At 40.9% G+C, this 24,414-nt stretch overlaps 2 protein-coding genes across 3 annotated transcripts in view; both read right to left on the bottom strand.

Annotated features, from left to right (window-relative positions):
• LOC134876682 (kelch-like protein 29) overlaps window positions 1–4,873 on the bottom strand; it is a 191,683-nt gene extending 186,810 nt beyond the window's left edge. For both annotated transcript variants that reach the window (XM_063901738.1, XM_063901737.1), the window contains exon 1: window positions 4,595–4,873. The gene's annotated coding sequence lies outside the window, so the exon portion shown is untranslated. The remainder of the gene's footprint in view (window positions 1–4,594) is intronic.
• Window positions 4,874–16,199: 11,326 nt separating this feature from the next.
• On the bottom strand, window positions 16,200–24,130 carry trib2 (tribbles pseudokinase 2). Its single transcript, XM_063902149.1, has 3 exons — window positions 22,774–24,130; window positions 21,104–21,396; window positions 16,200–18,407 (listed from the first exon to the last, which is right to left on the bottom strand). Exons 1-3 carry the CDS (start codon window positions 23,041–23,043, stop codon window positions 17,933–17,935), a joined length of 1,038 nt encoding a protein of 345 aa, XP_063758219.1. The 5' UTR covers window positions 23,044–24,130; the 3' UTR covers window positions 16,200–17,932.
• Window positions 24,131–24,414: the final 284 nt, after the last annotated feature.

Here is a 24,414-nt window from a genome sequence, read left to right as displayed (position 1 = left end):
TATTTTGTAAAAGAAATGTAATATAAATTATATATCTTATATTTAATAAATAAAGAAATACTCTAAATGCTCAAGCAATATAAAATTCAATCTGAAATAGACATTTTTACAATCCACAAAGAAAGCCTAATTATTGAAATGTCTTGGTTTTAAAAAATTGCAAAAAAAAAAGGCACAAACTAACATTTGAAAAGTGAACTACAGGGTCAAATCTCCACAGATTTAGGAGGGTCACAGCTTAGTGTATTCTGATACCATTTGGGTCTCTGTATAGGGAAACTGCAAGCTTTTTAGAAATATGATACCAGCATCACTAGCTCTTCAGTGACTGTGTTCAAGAGGGCAGCTGAAGAGACGGCCTTTCATAGTTCACTGATCTCTAAAGAGCTTGGGAAGCACAGCGTTTGCCCGTGGCCTATTGCCCCCAGTACATTAGCAAGTATGTTATGCTTTGTAATAACCTCTAATGCAAAATATTCGGCTACTTATTCAAAGCAAAGATATCACTGCCACCAAAACACAAAAATGGAAATCAAAAAGGCTGCAGTGTAGAAGAAGAACAAGAGCAAGAAGATGTACTTTTTAATCCCTTACATACATCCCTGACAAAAGACCTATTCTGCACTATTCATAAAGATGAAAAGATTTCACAACATTTTTGCATCAACAATAAACTGCAGAAATACAAATTTGAAATGGCCTCAATCTGCTTTGTTCTAGGAGGAAATGATATGCAATGATACTCCTTTTACTAAAAACTGCATCATCTTTTTACCAAAGCTGCACACAGTCAACCAACCCGAAACAGATCAAGCATTCTTACTATTCTTTGGCTATCAAGCCTGGTACCTTTGATATTCTCATAAACATGCCCGGGACATCCTTAAAGCCACTATGATCAATGAGAGACTGGATCTTTTTAAGTGACTGAGCTAAACTGAGCTTGCTTCATTGTCACTTCAGAGCAATTAACGGACTGCGGACAGCATGTACAGCTTGGATGTGCCCGTTGTCTCCAACAGGTAAAGGATTATCTAAGTTTAGTCCTGCTGTCATTTAACTGCTGCTTTCACCACTTCAGCATTACTTTTTAAAATTAGATAAAAATGTGAAAGATGAAACCGCCTTCATTAGCACGCTTCTTCCAGGTACCTGAATGCACCATTTATGTATCTTGAGCATGCTTGTAGGGGGGATTCAAATAACAGTTTTAAGTGGGTTGAAAACAAGAACCAGTAATTACCAAGTTCATCTTGTGAATAGGCAAAACATTTCATTAAAAGGCATGCACCGTCCAAGAGCCTTGATACCCTATGTCTGCGAAATAGTTTTAAACTAAAATTGGGATTTTGGATTTTTTGCCAATGATTAAACAAGTAGATTGATACCATTCTCATGTATGTATGGTAAACATGAAGCAACAGCCAGCAGCCAGTTAGCTTAGCAACTGAAAACAAAAAGGAAAATAGCAAGCCTGGCTCTGTTCAAAAAGTAACAAGATACCTACAGCCACCCCTAAAGATCGATAATTAACAGATTTTGTTCAAGCTATACAAAAACAAAAGATGCTGTGGCTTTAATTTTTTTTTTTACAAGAACAAGTCAAGCTAATCAGCTACTGGCAGTAGCTTCATGTCCGCCGTGTACATACAATCGGTATTGCTTTTGTTCAAATAAAAATCCCATATCGTATAAAACTATGTTAGCATTTAGGTTAACAATTGCAGACATTTAAAAAGAGGTTCAAATGACTACTGCTGCACCTAATACTGGGATGACAGTTTTTTGTTCACCAAAAGCATTGAACATTTTCCTTCCAATAACACAAAGATCGGCTTCCAAACACCAGGATCTCACACTCAATTCAAATAAAGTGTGAGATCCTTGCGTTGTAGAAGGTCTCTCGGCGTTTCCTCTGCTCTGCAAATAATATGCAAGTCAGGTCAGTGGTGGAAAACAAAGAAATGACAACGAAAAGCTTTTACTTTTGTGCTGATGCTCAAATGTGCATCTTTGCAGAGTCATTTGTGAATGGCCTTTGACCTCTCCATTTGTATTAAAAGTATACTATGCAGAATAAAGAAGCCTAAATAAGTTCACATTTTTGTAAGTATTATATATTTAAAAATGCAACGAATATGGTAGTACATGTCTTTGAAGAGGATGTTCCTTTGGCGAGCCGGTGCAGATAAACAAAAGCATTATAATGTGCATGCTTGAAAGCTGTGAAATGGGTCCATCCCATCCAACTCGCTGCCTTGCACATGCCGAGGCATCACTATGTTTATCTGACTGAGATCCTGGATTTCTGTGGTCATGTTTGTTGGAGAGCTTGGCACAGCTTCTGTTCTCTGGACTACTTTAAACTGCGGTCCATCACCAGAGGCAAAAGCAGCAGATCACAATTTCATCCAAGTACAGAAATATACTATACAGCTTTCATCTGTCCTACGCCCTTTGCCTGTGTTTACAGCCCAGCAATAAGACACACCAATCAAATTATGATCTTGTGCCCTGCAAATGAGGTTCTCAAAAACAATAATAAAAGGGCCTTAAGCTACAGTATTGTAGTCTGCTGACCATAACAACGGGAGTCGTTTTTCGCTTGGCCTTTACTAATAGAATAAATGCCTTTGGGGTCATTTTAAAAATGAATTCCTCGGGGCCAAAGCAGTACCCCAGGCCAACCTAAATCCCTTTTGATAAAGACGCATTATACCTGATTGAGTTTATTGCCGAAAAGCTTGTGACAAACTGAAGAAACCACAATGCTTCCACAGAGGTGAGGCTTGCCTGACAATAAGGCTGTGTAGCTCGACACGTACGCCTTTCTATGTTACTGCTGCGTAATCATCCTTCTACAGCGAGTGTTTATTCTCAATAATATGCAGAGACAATTCTCCATCGTACGGAGCAGATGAGGTGAGAACACCTCTGCTAAATGGCCCCGGGTCTGAGGCAAATGCAGGGCTCCCTTTCTGTTCAGGGAGGACAAGGTCTAAAGTCCTTAATCCCCGCCTTGATTCACAACAGCCTGCTAGGTTTTCATATGTCATCAGTGGGGAAGTGTGTCCTAATCACACCCCACTTGTTCAGCCTGTTAATGCAATAACAACACCAGGGTACATCAATTTAGAAGAAGGAACACATACAGTCATGCTGGGTGGCAGTACATCTATTTTTATACTGTATAGTAAACACACTCATGCCGGGGCTCGTAAAAACAGGCATCAGCGCCGGGACCAGAGAGGACTGACAGGTGTGTTGTTAGTAATGAGAGTTGATAATCTACAGATTAATTGTTATAATGCTATGATTAGTACCAACTAGAGCTGCAAAGATTAGTAAATTGACATAGGAATAACAACATTTTACTTTTTAATCGATTATCCATTACAGTATATTTTCATGTAAAAAACCCCCAAAAAGGCAGGAAATGCAGTTTTACCCTCAAATATGTGAGAGATTACCTGCTTTTTTCTGTGTTTTACACTATATATAACTGAGTAAGTGTTGGGTTGAAACTGATTTAACAAGCCATTTTTTAAAAATGCATCACCTTTGGACTTTTAGTAACTGGGATAAAAATGTCCCACTATTTTCTTACAAACTATTAATCGGTAAATCTAAAAAATGATCGGAAGATTATTCAATGAATATAAATATGAGTTGCAGCTCCAGTACAAAACCCATTCTTTCATCAATGCCTTTTCTCTTGCCAAGAAGCAAACTAAATGCTGCTTCTCGTCATGGAAAAAGTGGGAGCCTTTCTAAATAGATTGGATTCATCTGTAACTTTCTGCATGGAAGAGGCACAGCGTCCTTTACAACCAGCGCTCTACTTCACACTGCCAAGGGTACAGCCCTTCACTGTAATAGCAGATGGGACTTGTGATGAGTAATGCTTTGTTGTCTGGAGGATGAGTCTTGCATGCTGCTGGCTACAAGTTATATACCTATATCTGTATAATATAAGATTATAATTGTTTTAATTACACTTGAGACACCCTGCAGAGTGCAGCACTAGGATGCAATAAGATGCCTTCTTAAGCACTTGTGATATGGAATTGTTTATTTTTGCCCACCATGCAATGTATCCCACATACATTCTATGTTTTAGTACTTGCTTTATTTTGCACAAGAGTTTACTAATTATTAATAATCTGAATGTAGAGCATATTTATAATATATTAACTGATTTGATTCAAGCTCCATTTTAAAGAGGCTTTTTAGAAATTGAAGCTGTGACAGCCACCATCCGTTTGTCCTTGGTTGCCAACCTTTACACTGACCACTACTGTACCATTTCCCTAAGCTTTACAGTTTATGTCAGAAGTCTGAGACGTGAAGTTAGTTTTTTTATTTCTTGCGGGAGCGCTTGCGCACAACGTGAGCTCCGTACACACCATTTGGCAAGCTATGGTCCTCAGCTAAGGGGTGGCAGTGAAATTGATGATCCTCCTCTCATTCATTCATGATAGGACAAGTGCCCGTGTGCCTTCCTAAACTCCTGCCTACAAAGCACGTCAAAATGTAGCGTACATAAAGTCAGCGTGGTGGCTGATCCACCTACGCTGCCTGAAGAAGCGCTTACCTCCCCGGCCGCTCGCTGCTCCTGTCCCCCGGCGTTTGTCCTTGTTTCGCAACGACGTTGCCTATGTATGAATGCTGTCTTTATCCCGCAAAGACTGCTGTTGCATTTCACAGCAGAAGGAACAACACTGTGCACCGGTGGCGGCTGTGTGCTGCTCGGTAAGTAGCCCGTCTGTGCGCCTCTCTGCACGTCACCAAGTGGGGTGGACAGTACTTGGCAGACGCGTCTTTCACTGCTCCCTGAGCGGCGGAGGATCTGAGATGTTACCGACTGCTTGGACTGGGCTGGCACACCGTGTGGCCACTTTTCTCCTGATGCTGCTCCTCCCCTTTCACTTTGGGTTGTACACACAAGCCCTACAGCGCCTCTCACCCGCCAATGTGCGCCACTGCATGCACCCGCAGAGCTCTGTCAAGAAATAAGTCATACAGTAAGAGGGTACTGGGATCATTACGCACCACTAAAGGGAGGTTCATGCATGTCTTAATTAGGTGACATGTTTGTAAACTTCTCTAAATGTATAATAAGAGTGCTATTTGCAATGAAACTCATTCCCAAAGGCTATGAAGAAGTGAAAGGCAAAAACAGCTTTTCACATCTTTCAAACGTGCCAATCTAACACCAGGTCCTTCTTTTGGTACTGTAGTACCAAGAGCACCGCTGCTTATCCGAGGTAGTTAATGCCAGTAATTACATTCACTTTGCATCCTGGTTTTTAATCAGCCCCTGATTAGAGGGCTATGGAAATCAACAGGACTCCCTCGTTGGATCCAAGTCGCCTAAAATAAATGTCCTTTGTTGTGCTTTCATGAGAATCCCTATGCGGTCAAGCAAAGGCTTGAATATATGAAGGAAAATACAACCGCGGTGTTAAGAGAGTAGAGCTTTTCACAGAAAGCATTTCGGCATGTCACAGAAGGAAAAGCCATGGTGTAAATAATACTACTAATATGCTATGGTCGAATTCTATAGCTACAGCTGCTTTGATATCAGCACATTTATGCTAACATTTAGCTAAATAAAGACACGTCTTTTTCTTTGCTGCCTGTGGGTTAGCTAGTACTTGCAATTAAATCAAGGATAAACAAAGAACCCGTGTAACCCACATTTTTCGACGACACAAGACTTTTAAATACTGCCCAAATCTTCATAACCATTTCTAATGAGTTTCAGCTGTTGCTTAACAGAGCTATTTGTGCTGACCCGATAGATTATCACCCCGTCAGATACACAATGTAAAATCCATTAGAGTTTATTGGTTAACCGCTGAAATTCACCTTTACTGTCCTTACTGTAAAAACCGATGGTACACCCGATACAGGTGTTTCCACTTAATAGCTTGATTAGTCCTCCTTCAAGGAACCGCGCGGGCGTCTTTGATTGACATCTCTATTGACCACTTGTTGGGCGTTTCGTTGAGCTCCTGTTTTCAACACTGGCTAATCAGCGTTATGGGAAAACACCTGTGTTAAAAATATTTAGTATACCAATACAGTATACTAAATCATATACATACAGTAACAGTGGTACATAATAAAGTGAATCATGGCTGACTTCCATTTCTAACAACACAGTATAACAATACCCTTACATGAAATAAAAATACTGCAAAAATATGTAAATATCACAAAGTCTCAAAAATCAAAAGTTTGTCATAATAATAATAATGTAATGATAACAACAATAATAATAATAATATCATTTATAGCATTTAATAAACTGCAAACACTGTTATCACTCTTATTGGTACTTTAGGGACATCATGTTATTCCCAGTACAGCTCCTACCAATTTATACATTTACACCTGACTTAAGGCCTAATTGGTAATTAAAAACACCTGAGTGTATGTGCAGGGCCTTTAAGATTCAAATTAAAATGTATGTATCAAAGTATGCATTTGACAAATACAACAAAACAGTACTTTTGTGGTACTTTTTTTAACACCACTGTAATGCTTCTCAAAACATGGTGAAGTGCGTCAATGTCATGTTGGAATTACTGCGGCCTATACAAATTCTAAGACGGTAATTTAAATAGTAAAGTACTTGAAGTAAACCTACCATGATCACCAGCATACAAGTTAAGAGCCCTCGAAAACACTTGTATAAAATACTTGGGGCTCTTGACTTTGGAGAAATCCGGCGTTTCATCAAAATGTCACACTTGGCAGAGTAGATGGTGGGCCTTATCAGGGGTCAAATTCATTTTTTGCAGTCATTTCAGAAGTCTTCCACCTGTGCCAGCCATGGCAGCATGTGGGATGGCATGCAGCAGTACTGATTTGTTGTAAAACCCAGAAAGCCTAATCTGAGACAGCAGGTAGTGGTGTGTATTAAAAAGGACTTGTAAACAAAGAAAACGCTTCCTATCAGAGATCTTGATGTGAGGGAATTCTACCGTCAAAGGAAAATTGGATCATGTGGATTAATTGAACAATTGGCGAAATAGAGATGTATTTATATCTGCAGTGAAGAAAGCAAATAGTAAATGTGAGGGCTATGATTTAATTTGACAGAGGTATTGCAGATGTATTGAACCCAAGAAGAAAACACAGAAAAAACACATATTTACAAGACCTTGTTGAGGTTTTCAGTCATAATATTTCAATTGCTTTAAGAACAGGAATCTCTTCGGAACATAGTAAAAAACTAAAAAACATTTTAGCTATTCTGTTTGTTTTCGGGCATGTTGAAACTTGTTTTGTTATCTTGCACAGGTTATGCTGTAATGACTCACCAAGAATGCCAGTGGTTTTGCTGGGCTGTCTGTTACTTATGCCCTTTGGTATACCCTGTATGTGACATAAATCTGGAGCCTGTTAACCATCGTAATTGGGCCCAGGGGGTGGAAGGTAAAAACAAACTGCATCTACATCATTTCATCCTTGTGTCTGTGGATACTGCATAATCCAGAGGAACAGAATCAAAATAGAGAACAAGGAAATGTCTTGTCCAAGTTTTAGAAAAAGTTGTATAGGAGTTAGACAACTGCTCTGGGGCTCTGTGCCAAAACTGGGTAACTAAGGACCCTCATCTGTTCTTGGCTGATGCCTTTATTCAGTTCAACACACTATCAATCCCCTTCTATCTATCTATTATTTACTTCAGGCTATATATCAGCCTAGTTGTACTTTGCACTTTGACGTCAATGCTATTTCTTTTACCAGCCTTGCCAGTGCTGTGCTTTTATGGTCAGTGTATATCATTGTCAAAAAGTGTGTCTTGTCTGCAACATTTCTATGATCCTAGTAGTTTGTTCTGCAGCAGATGTGTCAGATCCACAGTGTTTTACTGTCTGTTTGTGTGTGTGCCCTGACAAAAAACAAGTTCAGGATTTTTGTGCAACCTTAGCATTTTTACAAAAGCTACAAAAAGTGATTCTGAATTAAAACAGACAGGGAGAGAAATGGGTCCAACAAATGAATCTCAATTTGGTGATATACTGCCAAGAGTTATAAGAAATTCATGAAAATATTTTAGAACTAATGTTTTAAACAGATTGGAGTAGAAACAACTTGAACTAGGACATCTGACTCCCATGCAAGTGTATTTGATGCTTCTCCCTAAACGTATTTACTGTAAAATGTAATGTAATTCAATCAAACAAGGGATTAAAGTAAAAATCTAGAATTTAAATTATGTTTTAATAAACTTCTATAGCTCAAGGATTACATGTTAATCCATGTGGCGACCTACTTCTGCCAGACTTCGGTTACTGGAACCTGTTTGGATTTACTTTATTGCACTTGAAAATAAGATTTGGAAGATACAGTTTTCAAGTCTCATTTATTACAGCAATATTTATTAGGACAATGAGCTAATCGCAGCACCCTTATTAGTTTTAGTACTAGTATTAATCTTTCTCATTCTAGAAGCTTTGCAGATACAGTTTTGTTTCCAATTGTATTTAGCAGCTATTAGTACTCGCCCAAGTGTGGGAGATTCATATAGTTTTAAGTGGAATTACAAAAAACGGGAGAGTCAACACATTCTTCCTGTCAAAAGGGTAGGAAGCAGACAGTGAGTCTGTGTTTATCCATTATAAAATCCATATCTGTCTGGAAATGAAACAGCATAGGTTAAGTTCAGTCTCCACATCACTTCTTCTCTGGAAATAATGGTCTGACCGCCAAAGTGTTTGCTTTTTTAAATGATTAATTGGCTGCTATAAATCACTGATCAGCCCTGAAAGATCGATGCATTTTAGCATCCTCAAACAAGCAGGCCTCTTCAAAAGGGTTCGAAGCAACAACAGTCAAGCAAGGACAAGCAAAAAAACAAAACAAATTCAGGTTGACTGTTCTCCTGTCAAAAAAGTGGAGCGCAATGCGACGTTTTTTAAAAACTGCAAATGGGCCTTTGGTTGGATTAGCCTAGGTTAAATCATGTTGGCCTACATTAAATAATAATGGCACTTCTAATGCAAACCCTCTAAAACTACCAAAGTATTTATTGCGTAGTCTTTGTTTGAGACAGATTTTTTGATGTGAAATATATCTCAGAATGTTTCACGCTCTGTCAGTTAAGGCTGGTGGTTAGAGCGTGGTTGAATGGTTGCCATTGTTGCAGTTATATTCAAGTGCCTCTCCCTTTTATGGATGGAATGTGAATTAAATTGTGAGCCCTATGACAATAAACCCCACAAATTGATCACAATGTCCCTTAATGCCAGCAGGTTTGAGCAGTGTGAATTGTAACTTGAGAGCAACTAGAAATTGTATTATCCAATTCCTCCTCCACTATGGATGCCTGGAAACCAAAACAATTAACAGGCCTATTTCTGCTAGAGATGACCACAAACTCACACTCTTACTGCCGCAGGTGGCATAAGGCTCGCTTCCAATTAACAAGTCTAATTACATCACAACTCTGCAGAGTTGTCTGGCATTCATTGTGTCTGATTGTCTGTGTGTACTTGTGTGTGAGTGTGCAAATGTTCATTGTGGAGTGTGAATTAAAAAACACAGCAGAATGATGAGTGGGGTCAAGGGACAGAGCTTCATTTCTTGCTTGGCTTGATAATTGGCATGGAGAGTTTTAAATGCTGAAAATGAACACTTAACTAGCGCATTTGATATTTAAGAGGCAACAACTGCTTTATTGTGGACAGCTCGGTACTCAGATAGCAATGCAAATCTATCTAACAGACGCTACAATCATACACAATAAACTGTTATTTTTGACAAAACTTATCATATGGAAAAAATTAAATGAATGACATTAACATTTTCTATTTAAAGCAGCAGTAATACTTACTTTCAAAATAACATGAAACACATGTTTATGTTTAATGTGAAATGGAAGTGGGGTTGAACCCACAGAGAATTGTCACTGACTCCATGATTTCCTTTACCTTATCGTTATGGTGTATGTATAATTGATGTATTTTAGCTTGTTGTTTTGTTTAATGCTGAAGTGCAAAACCAAAGGATACCTTCCATGTTTCAAAAGTGAAAGCAGCAAAGTGCACTGAATTTTCTTTAATAGCCAGCCGGGGGAGCCTCCACTGGTCCGCAAAAAGAGGTCCAATTTATAACTGTCTATGAGAAAATTACAATATTTATAACTACGTTTAGTGGACACTCATTCATTCATTTTGTAAGTTATGTTCCCACTTAAATTAAGTCAATTAGATGATTAAGCAGGGTTTGCTTTAGGGTGTGGCCTTCTGATTGGCAAGTTCCTAGCATAGAGCCAAAATGATTGGCTGGCATTAAACATGTACGTTTTTAGTCAGAATCATAGATGCAAGTGAAAGGTGAAATGTCAGTGTAGAGAGCATGCAGGTGGCAAATAAATAAATTCATAAAAAAATGTTTATCTCCGGTTTAATAACATGTGTGATAAAATGTGCAGCAGCAACTGTTTATTTCAGCCCATGGAATTTCTTTAGATTGCTCCAGAAAAAATCCCAGGCCATGCATAGTTTATCACTTCATTTGCACATTTGGCTGTTTAACATGGTTGTAGACTGATCAAGGCTTGTATTTTCAATGTGTACACCAACATTTATTCATTTTCTTAAATAGCCCTCAGCCATTTGCAGCACTCATGGTGTCTCCCAACTGCCTTATTGAAAAACCTAAACTAAGCCTGAACTAAAACTAGACACTGCACGCTTCAGAGGTTGTATCTAGATTGAGAAGTCCATGTTGTTTTCTCCTTTCTCCCCCTTCTCTTATACCTCTGTAAGGCACAAAACAACCTGTTTCACCCAATTATCTCTCCCACAGGGCACAGTCAGGCAATTTGGCTCAGTCAAGACTCTGATTCATTGAGCCAGATGATTTAAAGCTTTTGGGGGGCCACATGTCAGCCTACCAGGACTGAAACTGCTCCGTGATTCTCAGCTAATATTTAGCAGCGCAGGTTGCGCCGCTAAAGGTTGCAGGGGAAAAAAACACAATAGTAACTTCTAGTCGTCTTCATTTGTCACCGTATGAAACCCATTTTTGAGTGTGAAAACAGTACTAGAGCACAAACTAATATCTACCCTGTAGTGACAGCTGAAAGCAACAAACCTAATATTATATATCTTAAATCATTATTATGTCACAAAAGCCAGTATGAGGTTACATGCATCTTAGTAATTAATAAGGAAGATTGACAGTAAGACAAACAAAATGTCCTTGACAAACATGGAGGTAATAATCACAAACATTAGTCACAAAAAACAATTAATACAATCCTGGAGACCCAGAGAACAACAGCTCCAATAATTACTGTATGGGGTTTCATGCTCAAGCACATAAAGAGGCCAATGCTTCATCTGATGCCTGCAGTCAATATTGCTGTCATCATACTGTAAGAGCAATGCTTATTGCCACCACAGATGTCAGGAGTCAGGAGCACTGAAACAATTGACTGTAGCTTTATAGCCATTTGTGGGGGAAAGAAAAACCTTTTGCATTGACCCTGCAAGAAATTGCTCAGTGATCTGTCCTTTCTCCACCTGTTTAAAGTCATAATGGTTGATCAATTCGTCAAGTCAGTCTAAATTGCTGCAATTAGAAAACAATGCCCCCAAAAGCTATTTTAAGTCATGCGCTTTCAGTGGGAGAGGCAACCGAGAGGATAATTGGGTATTGACAAAAGAGTGTGAAAAGCAAAGACAGCATGCAAGACCACTCTCCAATTTACTCTGTCATCTTGAGGCTCTGATTATGCTGTTTACTGACCAGATAATTGGGGTAACGCTTGATAAAAACAAACATTTTAGGGTGAAGAGTCAAATGCAAACTAACTTGCATAAAGTCATTCGGAACACTTAATTGGGATGATGCTTCCCTATTTTCTGTGACTGCCTATGAGGCCTGACACACTCAGGACTTCCTGGCTCCCTGGAGTTTAATGTAATGTTATTCACTGGGCCGTGCAATCTTTTAAAGCAAGGGGGATTTTCATGCTTCCTCGGGTGTAAACTGATACTAAACGGCTTGTTAAGAGTTAATGACCAAATTAACTTCCTCATTATTTCTGCTACACATGCATTAAAATGACAGTGATCAGTCCATTTTTACAAGTATTTAATATGTTTTGTTGCCAAGGGTGTACCAAGGCCCAGAAAACCTAATTTCTCAATCAGCTTCTTAATGAGTGATGGGGTACTACATGAAGACAGAAATAATCTGACATGAGAGATTTCTGTGTTTCTGTTTGTATCTGGGTTTATCTCACTGGTTTGAAGTAAGCAGGATTTAGCTGGAAAATAATGATGTCACATACCCGGTGCACCAATCAGGATTTAGTCATATTTGGGTGTGTAGACAACTGTTGGGTTGTTTGCTGATGTTGCAAGGCCACTGTTGGTCCAATTTGAGCAAATTACACCATTTGTGTCTCTCACATTTGAAATCATTGAAATGTTTGTATGATCTTATTTAGACATCAAGATACTCATCTGTGAGGATTAACATGACATACTTTTGAATATAGACATTCATAATATAAAATGAATGTCTATATGCGCTTGTCTTTTAAAAGCATTCACCTTTCACCACAACCTATTGAATCTAAAATAAGAATAAATGTCCTTCAGTGGATCTGTCCTGTTAACAGCTTCCACTCTGTTATTGAGCACCATCTAGTGTTGAAAGCAATTATCTTTAATATATTTTTCCAGAGAACATGACTTGATGTAAGGTACATGCACTGAGCTTTTAAAATGCATTCACATCGTTTTGTTTATGAGATGATATAAGCTTTAACTATAATATGTTCCTGTTTGAATGAATGTATGAACCATTAAACAACACCTTCCCAATAAATATTTACAGGCTAGATGATATACTTGCAACATTGAAAATACCATAGAGAAAATATGTTTATGTTGATTATTTACAGTAAACTATTACAGATATGACTCATATATCCACCTGACAGGGTTCTCTGCATCTCTGCTGCTCGCTGGGTTTAATAAACAGTAGCCTATTGGCTCGGTGGAAGACAACACAGGCCATCTGTTGTCTGTTTGTTTTCTTTGGTGCCCTGCCACAAAACTCTGCTGCCAGAACACCCAAGGGTACCCATGTGCAAGGCCCCGCACCTAGGGACCGGATTCCTGATACACCTTTATAGCCTACTGGCTCCGTCAGGGGACAACTGTGTTCTGCCAGGGCCCAGACACAATAGCAGCGGCGTTTGAAAAGGGCCATGTTGTAGCAGGATCGTTACACAACCGTGCCATTAACCTTAATTGGAGAAGCTTGGTGGAACACAGAAAAACTTTCAATGCTCTGAGAGAGCAATGTAGTTCCCCTGAGTTGAATAAAATCGAAAACTGATCTCAGGCTGAGTTAATTGAATTGCGGAATACTTACATGGCTGCTGAGGAGTAAGTGAGGAAGACATCATTCTCTTGCTCTTCGCTGTGACAGAATACCAACGCCGTTACACAGACACAAGACAGGGTGAAAACTATTCCTCCTCATTCTGTCTGTGCATAAACATAATGACACTAATGAATGAATTCCCACATGGTGGTGATTGGGTGTAGCCTAGGAAACACACACTTAAGCAGAGACATAAGGGGAAATGGGGCATAGCTCCCTTTAAGAAGTTTGTTTGCTCACCCTTCAAGGACACTAACTTAGTCTCAAGGCTGGATAAACATCTTATTGTAAGCATCGTGCACAGTATAATATGTCAAGATTTAGCTCCTATTCAGGAGCTAACATTGGAGTTCTAACATCATCGTTTAGTGGAAACTGTGCCATATTATGATTTATTCAACACAAATCCATGTACTGTATCATTTAAGCTTGAGAACATAAAAACTGGGATTTTTCCTGACTATTCATTTCCATTTGGCTTTCCGACTGTTCTGTCTATCTATCTCCCACAGAAGGACAATATTATTATTAATCTCTCCCATTCATCAGAGAATATGGCCCACAGTACTTCCTCCCTAAAGCTGTTATCTCGTACTCATATTAATCTCCATACAGATTGGATTGGATTGCATTGCTAAAGAAGATTAGTGTGACAGCTGGATTTACCAGGGCAGAGGGTCACTGCATATGTTTTGGAACCAGCAGCTACCATTACTTTTTTTTAAAAAGTAGGACAAAAACATCTCACCTTTAGCGTCAATGGAGCACTTTCCAGAGTTGGTTTGTCTTGTTTTGAAGGAGAGCTGAGGACATAAGATAAACACATAAACCTGCCAACAGGAAAAAAATGAACTCATGCTTTGCATGATTTTACCCCCTTCTTACCAAATAGATAAAGCACTGTCCTGGTGCTGCAATAAGCCGCAGACACACATCAATTACTTTGCTCAAACAAAGCCAGAGTGTGAGCTGTGTCTAGCGTGTTTTCTAAGTCTTGAAAAAAAAGTTTGTGAATGTCAACAGCTTTCTCCATCAGCTCGACAGATTGTGGAAATGCACAGCGCTGAATGTGTAAACATGAGATGAATCATTCCTGTCAACAAGGCGATACAACAAGCTGTGTCGGGGAAATGTGTGTATGTCTGCACTTCTGGACTTGGCTAAGTTTCAACTTCCTTGAAATTTCTATCTTTAGTGACTTTTACAACTATACAGGTTTCTAAATCTTTTTCGTTGGTCAGTCAAAAATAGAAATAGCAATACTGTTAGCTTCAAAGCCACGTTGTGCACTCAAAAGTTAGTAAGTCATTTTAAATTTATACAAGTGATTTATACATGCTACTCTCTATTAATCAAGTCTGCAGGTGTGGAGGTTACTAAGTTGTTGTTCAATTGATCAATTAAATCTGCTAAAGATTGATTGACAATTTTTAGAATGTCATAGGCCAAAGGATCAAAATCTAAAAATATGAAAACGGATTTATCATGTTGAAGAAATGCATTGTATTTTAATTGGATATTTTTGGTGTTGCTAACGCCACTAGAGGTCAGGCTTACATTCAGTTCAGGTTTAGAAGGCTACTATCTGTCCACTGAGATGTCAGATCATATATTTTCTCCTTGCATTATTTCTTTTCTAGGACAGGAGGTTTTCTGGTGTGCTCTGATGATAAAAAATGTTGACAAAAATCTGAATACACAATGCCAGTGTGACTCACCTTTTCTCACATTTGATTACAAAGAAACAGGGAATCTATTTGTTGATGTAGCCGTCTGGAATGTGATTGTCGCACCTCGTAATGTCTCATCTTTTTTCAGCTCAGAGGAATCAGAAAATGTTTTATTTCCATTAAAAAACTATTCCCCTGTTGTTGAGCAGTGACAAATAACTTGAAATTGTTATCGTACGCCGAAATACGATGCTTTATCCTTTCTTAAACATGAAGATAGGCACAATGGGTTATAACCTCAGTAAGGATTACCCTGCATGAACACGACAGGTGAAAGCTCCAGGCATGCACTCACACACACACACACACACACACACACACACACACACACACACACACACACACACACAGAGGCCCAGATGTCGGTCCACATAGACGGGTATGAATAAATTGAAGTGATTTTCTTTCTCAAAGACAGGATGAGGTCATCAGAGACTGTCAGCTAGCCTTACAAAGCTTCAATGTTGTCAAAGAGACAGAAACAGAAAAACAAAAGACTGTAGTTAAGGGTCTCTCATGAGTTTGCCACCAGGAAAAATATTGGACTGGAGAGCTTTTTCTTAGTGCCTCATGTGTGCAATCACTTAGATGAAGTGGGGCTGACAGAGCAAAAACCCCCTTCTCCTCGTTCATTGGGAAACCATTCAAGCTCTGTTCATGATTGCAATCTCGTGATGAACTGGGAAGTGCTTTTGTTAGGGCACACTGGCTGGGAGTGTAGTGGAAGATGAAATATAATTGGTTTTTAATATATGAATGTATGAAATGGACTGAAAAATCTCCACATCCCGAGCTGGAATGACTTAGATGTAGCTCGAGGACAAATGGACGTCTTTCTTTTTCTAGTCTGATATCAAACGAAAGGACTGCTTTGATAAACCATCAGATGTATTTTACACATTACACCACTGAAATATCAGAAACATGTTGGGTTCAAGATGTAATTGTAACATGAGGAATGTAAGATGCAATTTAATCAAAAAATGTGAGGTTTTTATTAGGTGCTGAAGCTTAAGTGTATTGGAAAAGAAAAACAAAGTCAAATAGCAGTTCACGATTTATTTACTGAATAATTTTGGACAAAACACCAGAATCTGTTACGATACAATCAGAACATCTGAGGCAGATATCCCACCATGCACCACCCCCCTCGGTGAAACAAAACGGACTAAACATTAGCACCAACTTAAATAAAAAGGTAGCTCAGTCTACAAAAACAATGAAAAGCAAAAAAGTCTCTTTTTTTATTGAAAAGCAACTCAGAAAAGTAGCAAATTGAGAATTTTCATGTTTTTAACCTTTCTTAAAAAACAAGCACCCTCCCCCCCACCCCTTCCCCCACTGCTAGGCAGGCTATAGCATTCATGGGGGCACATGCCAAAGACTAGATAAAAACACAAATTCAAGTAACATTGAGATACGACAAAACATGTCCACTGGTACCCTTTCCGAGCATGAGCGTTTCACAGCACCTACGCAGGCAGTAGAAAACTAACATGGGGTCCTGGTAGTGAACACGTCATAGCAATACTATCACTGAATATCTCGTGTCAAGTTTTAATAAAGAAATTAGAGAGATCGGGTGGGATGGGCTTGTCGGGGCAGCGGAATACTGGCACAGAAGAAATCGTGTATTCCAAAAACTTCAGACAGACATTTCCCTCTCTGCGTCTGTCCTGTGTCAAGATATTGCCAACATCATCCATGAAAAAGGAATCTCTGAATAAAGAAAAACCCTGCAATGTACTTTTAAATATATATTTATATTTATTTATATATAATATATATATAGCTGTTACAATTTAAATAAATGTTACGTTCTCGTTCCTACAACTGAACAATGGATTTAAATAAGAGGAAGCTAATTTTGAAGAGTCGTCCATTCAAGTGCACGATGCCGTGTTTGGAGGCTCAGCGAGACAAGACTGTTTTAAGATCGAGGTTAAGGGAGTGACAGTAAAGCAGCAGTAAACACAGAGTGGAATAGCTTAGACACAAATAAATGTAAAGAAAAATAAAAGAAGTGTGGTGGTGAATGAAGCGAGGTATGGGCAGACTGAGGAAGCAGAAAACATACTAATTACTGAAAACAAGGCCTTCGAGGAGTTGAGTGATGTTAGATCATTTAAAAAAGGCGAGACAAATGAGATGACAAAACAAAAACTTAAGCATGAAACATAGACAACGTCAAACCTGTTGATGATAAGAAAAAGCCTAAGCTACTCCATTTTACTAACCAACGGTCCCGGGTCATAATTTGTTTAACAACACGTTGGTCTTGTGATGACTGACCCTGGGCCTGTGGTTTAAATTGGTACCACCTGAAGCTACGACGAAAAACTAAACAGAATATGTATGAAAAAGTGTGGTGTTGCACTCTGTCAGTTCATTTTGAATTGTTCTCCTTGGTTTCCTGTGTCCCTTCATGCTTTCCATAGTGTCAAAAATGGTGAATGTGTCTACTTGTATGGAGCACCACATTAAACCAAACTGATCCAAAAAAAAACGTTTGCTACATTGTTTGCAACTTGCATGTCTGGCAGCAGCATCCCCAAGCGGGAGGTGCATCGCCAGGTGACGTATAGATGCCATTTGTCATGCCAGGCTCAAGGTTTTCCATGAAATGGTGGAAAAAGGGAAACAGGATGGAAACACCTTTATTACGAGTGACAAATGCTCATCTATTAATCTCTAAACTACTGTTTTTTTTGGCTCTGCTGTGAGCGTGGCAAGCCGGCCGTGGCGGAGTCGTCCCATTTGTGCTTGGTGTTTCTTGCTCAGCTGAAGAACTGCTCCAGCTCCTGTTCCATGTTCACCTCAGGCACCATCTGCTCCTGCTCCCGCTCTCCTCTGCCGGGAACTGCGGGGCCCCCTAGTGCTCCAGAGGAGGTGAACCAAGGGTGCTCCAAGATCTCCCGAGAGGTGAGGCGCTCTGCGGGTTCCCTGCGGAGGATGGAGCGGATCAGGCACTTGGCCTTGGGTGTGAGCGTTTCGGGGATGTTGAAGTGGCCCCTGCGGATTTTGCTGAACAGAGAGCCGGGCTCAACGTCGTGGAAAGGGTAGCGCCCCACAAGGATGGTGTAAAGCATGACGCCAAGGCTCCAGACGTCAGCTGCCTTTCCCGAATAGCTGCCGTTGGCGTTGAGGATCTCGGGACTGACATAGGCAGGGCAGCCATGTTTGTCTGACAGGGAGTCATCATGACCGTCCAGGATATAAGTGTCCTCAAGGCTCTCCAGCTTCACAAGGCTTCTGGAAACACACAAGGAAAACGCAGAAAAACATAAGGATATGGCGTACAACAAGAATAGACACACAATGATCTGTTAATCTGAATGTTATTCAGAGATAATTATCACCAAAGGTTTAATCTTTTGGATGCCAACTAACAAAAAATGCAATACAAAACACACTCAAGTGGGGGTAATTTGCTCTGATGGGCATCTTAGTAGTTTTATATCCATTGCTCTTGGATATCAGAGAAAATAGAGCACATAATGCTCAGGGCTTAAGTTTGACATTTCCCGTCACTCAGATAAAAGCCCATGCATAAAGCATTGACGTACAAATGGGCTTTCTAAAAGACCTCCACAATTCAGAAGAAAAACAATTACGGGTGACCAATCATCTTAAGATGCACGCATTGAACAGTTTGGCTCAGAGCGTCAAGGATCTGACAATGTGGATTTTATTTTCTCCTGCTCTTCCCACTCATAAATAGCATCTATTTGTGCTCTTCTCCAAACCCCACAATAGAGCTATGATACCCTTGAGTGAGGATAATAATGGCTGGTTGTTCAGAAGAGGTGTGACTGTAGAATATGAAGAGGCACAGGCAAAAAAAATGTTCCACGTTCATGGTAAGAGACACTTGTGGGGCTGAGCAAACGCTGCCATCTGTGTGTGAGGTCCATGAGACATGACAGACAAAGAGGCAGCATGTGTGATAGTATCGACTGGGAGCAACTAGAAGAATGGAAACCAACAAGCACTGGCTCTGACATATTCAACAAAGTGTTGCCATCTGCGAGACGTGCATGCACCTTCACATTAGCCCACACACTGGTTCATTGGCAGTAAAAATTTGCTTTCATTAATATGCCGTTTCACATTTTGTAATCAGGAACATCCTTTTGTTTCCTTGTGCCAAAGGCCCATTGTTCCTCTGCAATTTGGGCGGCAGTGGCTCAGTCAGTAGGGACTTGGTCTTGGGCCCGAAGGGTCGCCGGTTCACGTCCCGATTGGACCAAAAAAAAATATGGAGTGAGCTGGTAGCTGGAGAGGTGCCAGTTCTCCTCCTAGGCCACTGCCGAGGTGCCCTTGAGCAAGGCACCTAACCTCTATCGGCTCCCTTGGCGCCGGGTACCTGGCTGCCTCTCTGCTTTGCCACCTCTCCTCTGCATGTGGTTGTGTGTGCATGTATTTCCTCTGTGTTTGTGCATGTATATCCTCTGTGTGTTTAATGTGTGTCAACATAACAGAGTAGAGAAAAGCAATTTCCCTGTAATGGATTAATAAAAGTATGTCTTCGTCTTCTTCTTCAATACCAAGAGCAATGTGCTTCTTTAAATACAGCATATAAACACTCATATTGAGGATATGTGCAAACATTTAATTAGTTTAGAGGGCTTAGAAATACAAAGAAAGACTTTTAAGAGTAGCTTATTGTCTTTATTTAAGCGAGCTGAATGCATGCTTATGGTAATATATCTCCTAAGCTTGCTGTAGGAGAAGCGCACCAACAGTGCCTGTTTCAGTAGCCGTATTGGATTCCAACCTTTGAACGATGCCCTTTAAACAGGCTGCGGTTTGGTCAAAGGCCAACAGCGGTATAGCAAATTCGAGTCAGGAAGCTAAGACACCCTGAAGGAGCATGCTCAGGTATCATTATACGTCTGGGCTTGTTCCTTTCCTTCTCCTTGCATTCACTATCGTTTTTTTTGGCACACACTTAGGTTCAAGCCAGAGTGATCTTCAGTCTCTGAAAAGGTTCACTGAGCCAGGAGGTCTGAAAAGGTGTAAGAGGATTCTTGACAGGCCATATAGTAAATGTGACTCAATACTGCCCTGCACTATCACTCTTAATATTCACCCAGCATCAATCATTTGATGGGTGGGGGAGAGTCTGGCACCCCAGCTCTGCTCATGAGCAGTCTGGTTGTGACATTCAAGGTCATTGGACTGAATATGTGAGACAGCTCAACTTCCTTTTTCCACAGTTAGTGCCAAAGTATGACGTCACAAATTAAAATAGAGGGCATCAAGTGTAGTCTGTGCCTCAGCCATGGCTCAGAACTGACTTTGAAGAAGTTCCCCTAAGAAACTGTAGCCTTAGAACTAACACAGTAAAACAAAGTCTGAGAAATATCTACTAAAATTTCAAAAAGTATAAAGTTAATAAAATCTCAGGTTGCTGTGGCAACAGATGCCTGGAATTTAAATTCCAGGCATGTTGTTTTCAAATGCTGCCACCAGAGGTCAGTAGACTTGTGTTGTGAAAGTGTGATTCTACAGATTTCTCCTGCAGGTGAGTACAGGAGTGCAGCAGTGGGAAAAGCTTGCTTTAATTGGTCGACTGTCAAGCAAAAAAAAGCCAGTCGTGCTAACCGATCTGTCCTTGTTGCATTGCTATTATCCTCCAAAGTGTGATCCCACATGCCACATATAATGTACATGTGTCATTCACTACTTAACCTACGAAAATAGCTCCTAGACACACAAAGGGCTTATGTTTCCTGTACTCTGCATAACATCTGGGAGAGGCATGCAAGTCTTGTATGGTCTCAGTTTACAGTACCCTCTGTGTAAGCGGAGACATAGCACAGATAATACTGACACGGTTACATTATGCAGTTACATCACATACAACATGTTAGGCAAGAAACGATGTCAATGTACACAGTGGGTGGTCGATGTACAACGGAGAATACGGTTTCTGCCGAACTCACCTGTCCTCATTCTTGAAGACAAACTTCCTCAGTTTGAGGTCGCGGAGGACCAGTCCGTTGTCGTGGCAATGTGCCACAGCCGAGGCTATCTGATAGAACAGTCTGGCAGCTTCGTCCTCTCGCAACTTCTTGCAGGTGCGGACGAAAGAGTGCATGTCGCCATAGCTTCTCTCGAAGAACACATAGGCTCGAGTCTCCCCGAGCAAGATCTCCAGGATTTGGTTGATGTGCTGGTGCTGGCCCAGGGCAAAGTAGGCCGCCAGTGACTCCTGGTATCGGCCAATGTCAAAAACCTGCAAATGTAAGACAGGAAGCCATTTATACATAGCAAAGATTGTTTGCAGTTTAGTGTAGGGTGCTACAGACTCGTTAGGTGGTCCTTTTTGTGGTGTATTTACCAGATTTGGGGGATGCAAAACTTGTGTTTACTGTTTTAGCAGAGGGCGTCAGGTTGCACAGAGGCAAAGTGAAAGCATCATGTTAGTGAATGGTATTGTTCTGCAGCCAGGGGGTTGCAGTGTCTCTTTTGTTTCCATGGTAACCCCCCATTGACTCTCAGCACAACCAGTTCAGGTGATACTGCTCCTCTGCTCACACTCAATATAAAATACACCCCACAGCTCTCAAGGTCTGAAGCTGTGACCTGGGCTCCCAGCTTGGAAGGAGAGATCAATCCTTGATGTGGGGATTGATCGCTGCTGTATTGTAAGGGAGATGAGGTCAAAAGGCAGTTAGCTCACAGGCTGTGCCAAAGGCCATTAATTTGTTATTGCCATGACGAAACAGTATGTCAAGTCAAAAGGTACGGGTTATTGGATATGTCATACCTTATGAGTCCAATGGTGCATGTAACCATCGTCTCAATTCACTTAAGCCTGCTTAAGCCGGAATGTACCTCAGGGACAACCCCACTGCCCTTATAATCGCCCTCATAATCAGTAATACACCAAAGTCAATATGGGCTATAAATGTGGGAGGACAAGCTTCAATGTTGTCCTTAACCTTGACGGAAAAGTGGTTTATTTCTTATTGTTAGAGGGTCAATGCCAGAGCCAATGTCACAGCAGCTGGCTGAACTTGCAAAGTTCTCTAACACTGTGTGCTTTTCTCTCAGCACAGCTGTCCTCAAAAGATTACAATCCCACTAATATATGTGCAATAGACTATGCTCAACCACCGAATATAAAACCAAGGGTGAAACAATACGATTACAGCATTGCACTATAAAAGAGACGCCATGGGTAAGCGAGAATAGCACGGAGAAGAGTGTGTGCGTGGTTACTCACTCCTTTGTCAACGTTACATCATGCAATCCAAACCACGCAGCTCGCCCCATTCACTTTTTCCATTAGGCTGCTCTGCCAGCTCTCTATTTACAATGCAAGCAATTATTAAAAAGTTCAGGGTGTGGACTTGCTGCAATAGCAAATCCATCGACACCAACTAAGACATTTTTCTGCAGAGTATGTTCATTACAATTGGGGGCTATATATTGAAATAAAGACAATGTTGCAATGAATGCAAAAGGGGGAAACCTGTAGGAACACTTGGTTTTGTGCTGAAAATGTTGTTTTTCTGAATTGCAACACCCTGCTTGAACAATCGGAAACGGTACTAAAAATACTCTGGGACTATTTTGGTAGGATACGTCAACCATGTTGCTTACTAACCTTACATACGAGCTCTTCCCCGCTGTGCAGGTGGGCGGCTCTGAAAACGTGGTCTCCCTCCAGTGGCTCCAACAAAAGGTAGTCCCCGATGCGGGAGATACAGTGCGAGGAGTCCGGGGTCTCCGGCGGGCTGGGGGACCCGAGGTTAGGACTGAAACTCTGGTGCGACTCTGTAGTCCTTAAGCAAGTCAAATCTTCGAAATCATGCGATTTATGCCGCGATCTCCCATAACGTGAAATGTTAATTGGATTTGACCTCTGTATGTTCATGAGGAATAAGTTTGATACCTCCACAAATTCGGGGGCCTTCCTCCTCCTTGTTCTTCTCCTCCTCGAGTAGGGCACCACTCTGCTGTAAACTCAGTGCAATAACACAAATCTGGAGATACTTCAGTAAATCTTGAATACACTTTAAAATGTAATTGCTCCTTGTTGTTGGGGGACGTTGCAGACTAGCAACAGGCAAAGCCGGTTGGTTTTCGCACAACAAAAAAAGAGGTCAGTATATTATTTTTGCAGAGTTCAACTGTTCATTTGTCCTCCTTTGTTTTCCATTCAAGAGATAAGGCCGGGCTAAAATGACAGAGCAACTGTCCCAAGTCGACTGTAAACCCTTTGCACAAGCACTAGCAGTGCTAGCAGGCACGACGAGACTGCAACAAAGGCTACCAAAGTCAGCTTTTACAATGAATGAAGGGTGCTAAGTTACCCCACAGCTTGTTTGCTAGCTTATCTTGCCGGTTAATGGTATGGCACGTTTATAAAACGGAAACAATGTGTTGGATACAGCTTTGAGGCACGGGAAAAAATGCACAAGCAACAATACAACGCAAGTATTGCAAGCTATATATAGGTGCTGTATTTACCCGCAATTTGACAGACAAATGATGGCTAGCAGGTGCAGAGCTAACTGGTTAGCTTCCTTGGCTAACTAGTACCAGGTCAGTGCACGGCCTTGTTATCCAGGACCATATTCATGCACGGCAATTGTCACCTATCACAGAAGGAGAAAAACCCCATCCGGAAAAAAAACTGTAGCTCTTTGTGTGCGGGAGTCGACGTCCTCTCTCTTTCTCTGGGTCTAGTCCAATGGAAGAAAAGTGTCGTCTGTGTTGACTGTCTGCTGCTGTAAGCTTGCTGTGAGGAAGGAAGGGACGGCCGGCCAACTTTCCCAGGCCTATCCCTTGGTTCAGCAGGACATCCTCTCTCCCGTGTTGCTGCTGTGTTCTTACGTGGCTGGGAATCTAGTCCATTCAGTGCGGAGGTAGCCCAGCGGAGCAGCACACACTTCACACACTGCGCCTGTACAGAGTGAGAGAGCTGCCTGCCTGCCTGGCGGAGGGGGGCTTCTACACACACGCGCGCGTGCGCACGCACACACACACACACACACACACACACACACACACACACACACACACACACACACACACACACACACACACGAAAGCACCTACCCGCCCCCTGACGTCACTCCCACATCGTAACCTCATTGGCTCACAAACTGAGTTATAATATGCAGTGCAGTCATGTGAGAACCATAGTGTGGCTACACCCCCAGAAATCTAAATGCGTCGCACGCTGGTAAATTGGATGGAGGGGGGTGAGGGTATAGCTACTGTACGTGCTGTGTTACAAATG

This window comes from Eleginops maclovinus, chromosome 15 (genome assembly GCF_036324505.1).
Source record: "Eleginops maclovinus isolate JMC-PN-2008 ecotype Puerto Natales chromosome 15, JC_Emac_rtc_rv5, whole genome shotgun sequence".
Classification (NCBI taxonomy): domain Eukaryota; kingdom Metazoa; phylum Chordata; class Actinopteri; order Perciformes; family Eleginopidae; genus Eleginops; species Eleginops maclovinus.
Note: the sequence above shows the minus strand (reverse complement) of the source record. Positions and strands in the feature narration are given on the sequence as shown.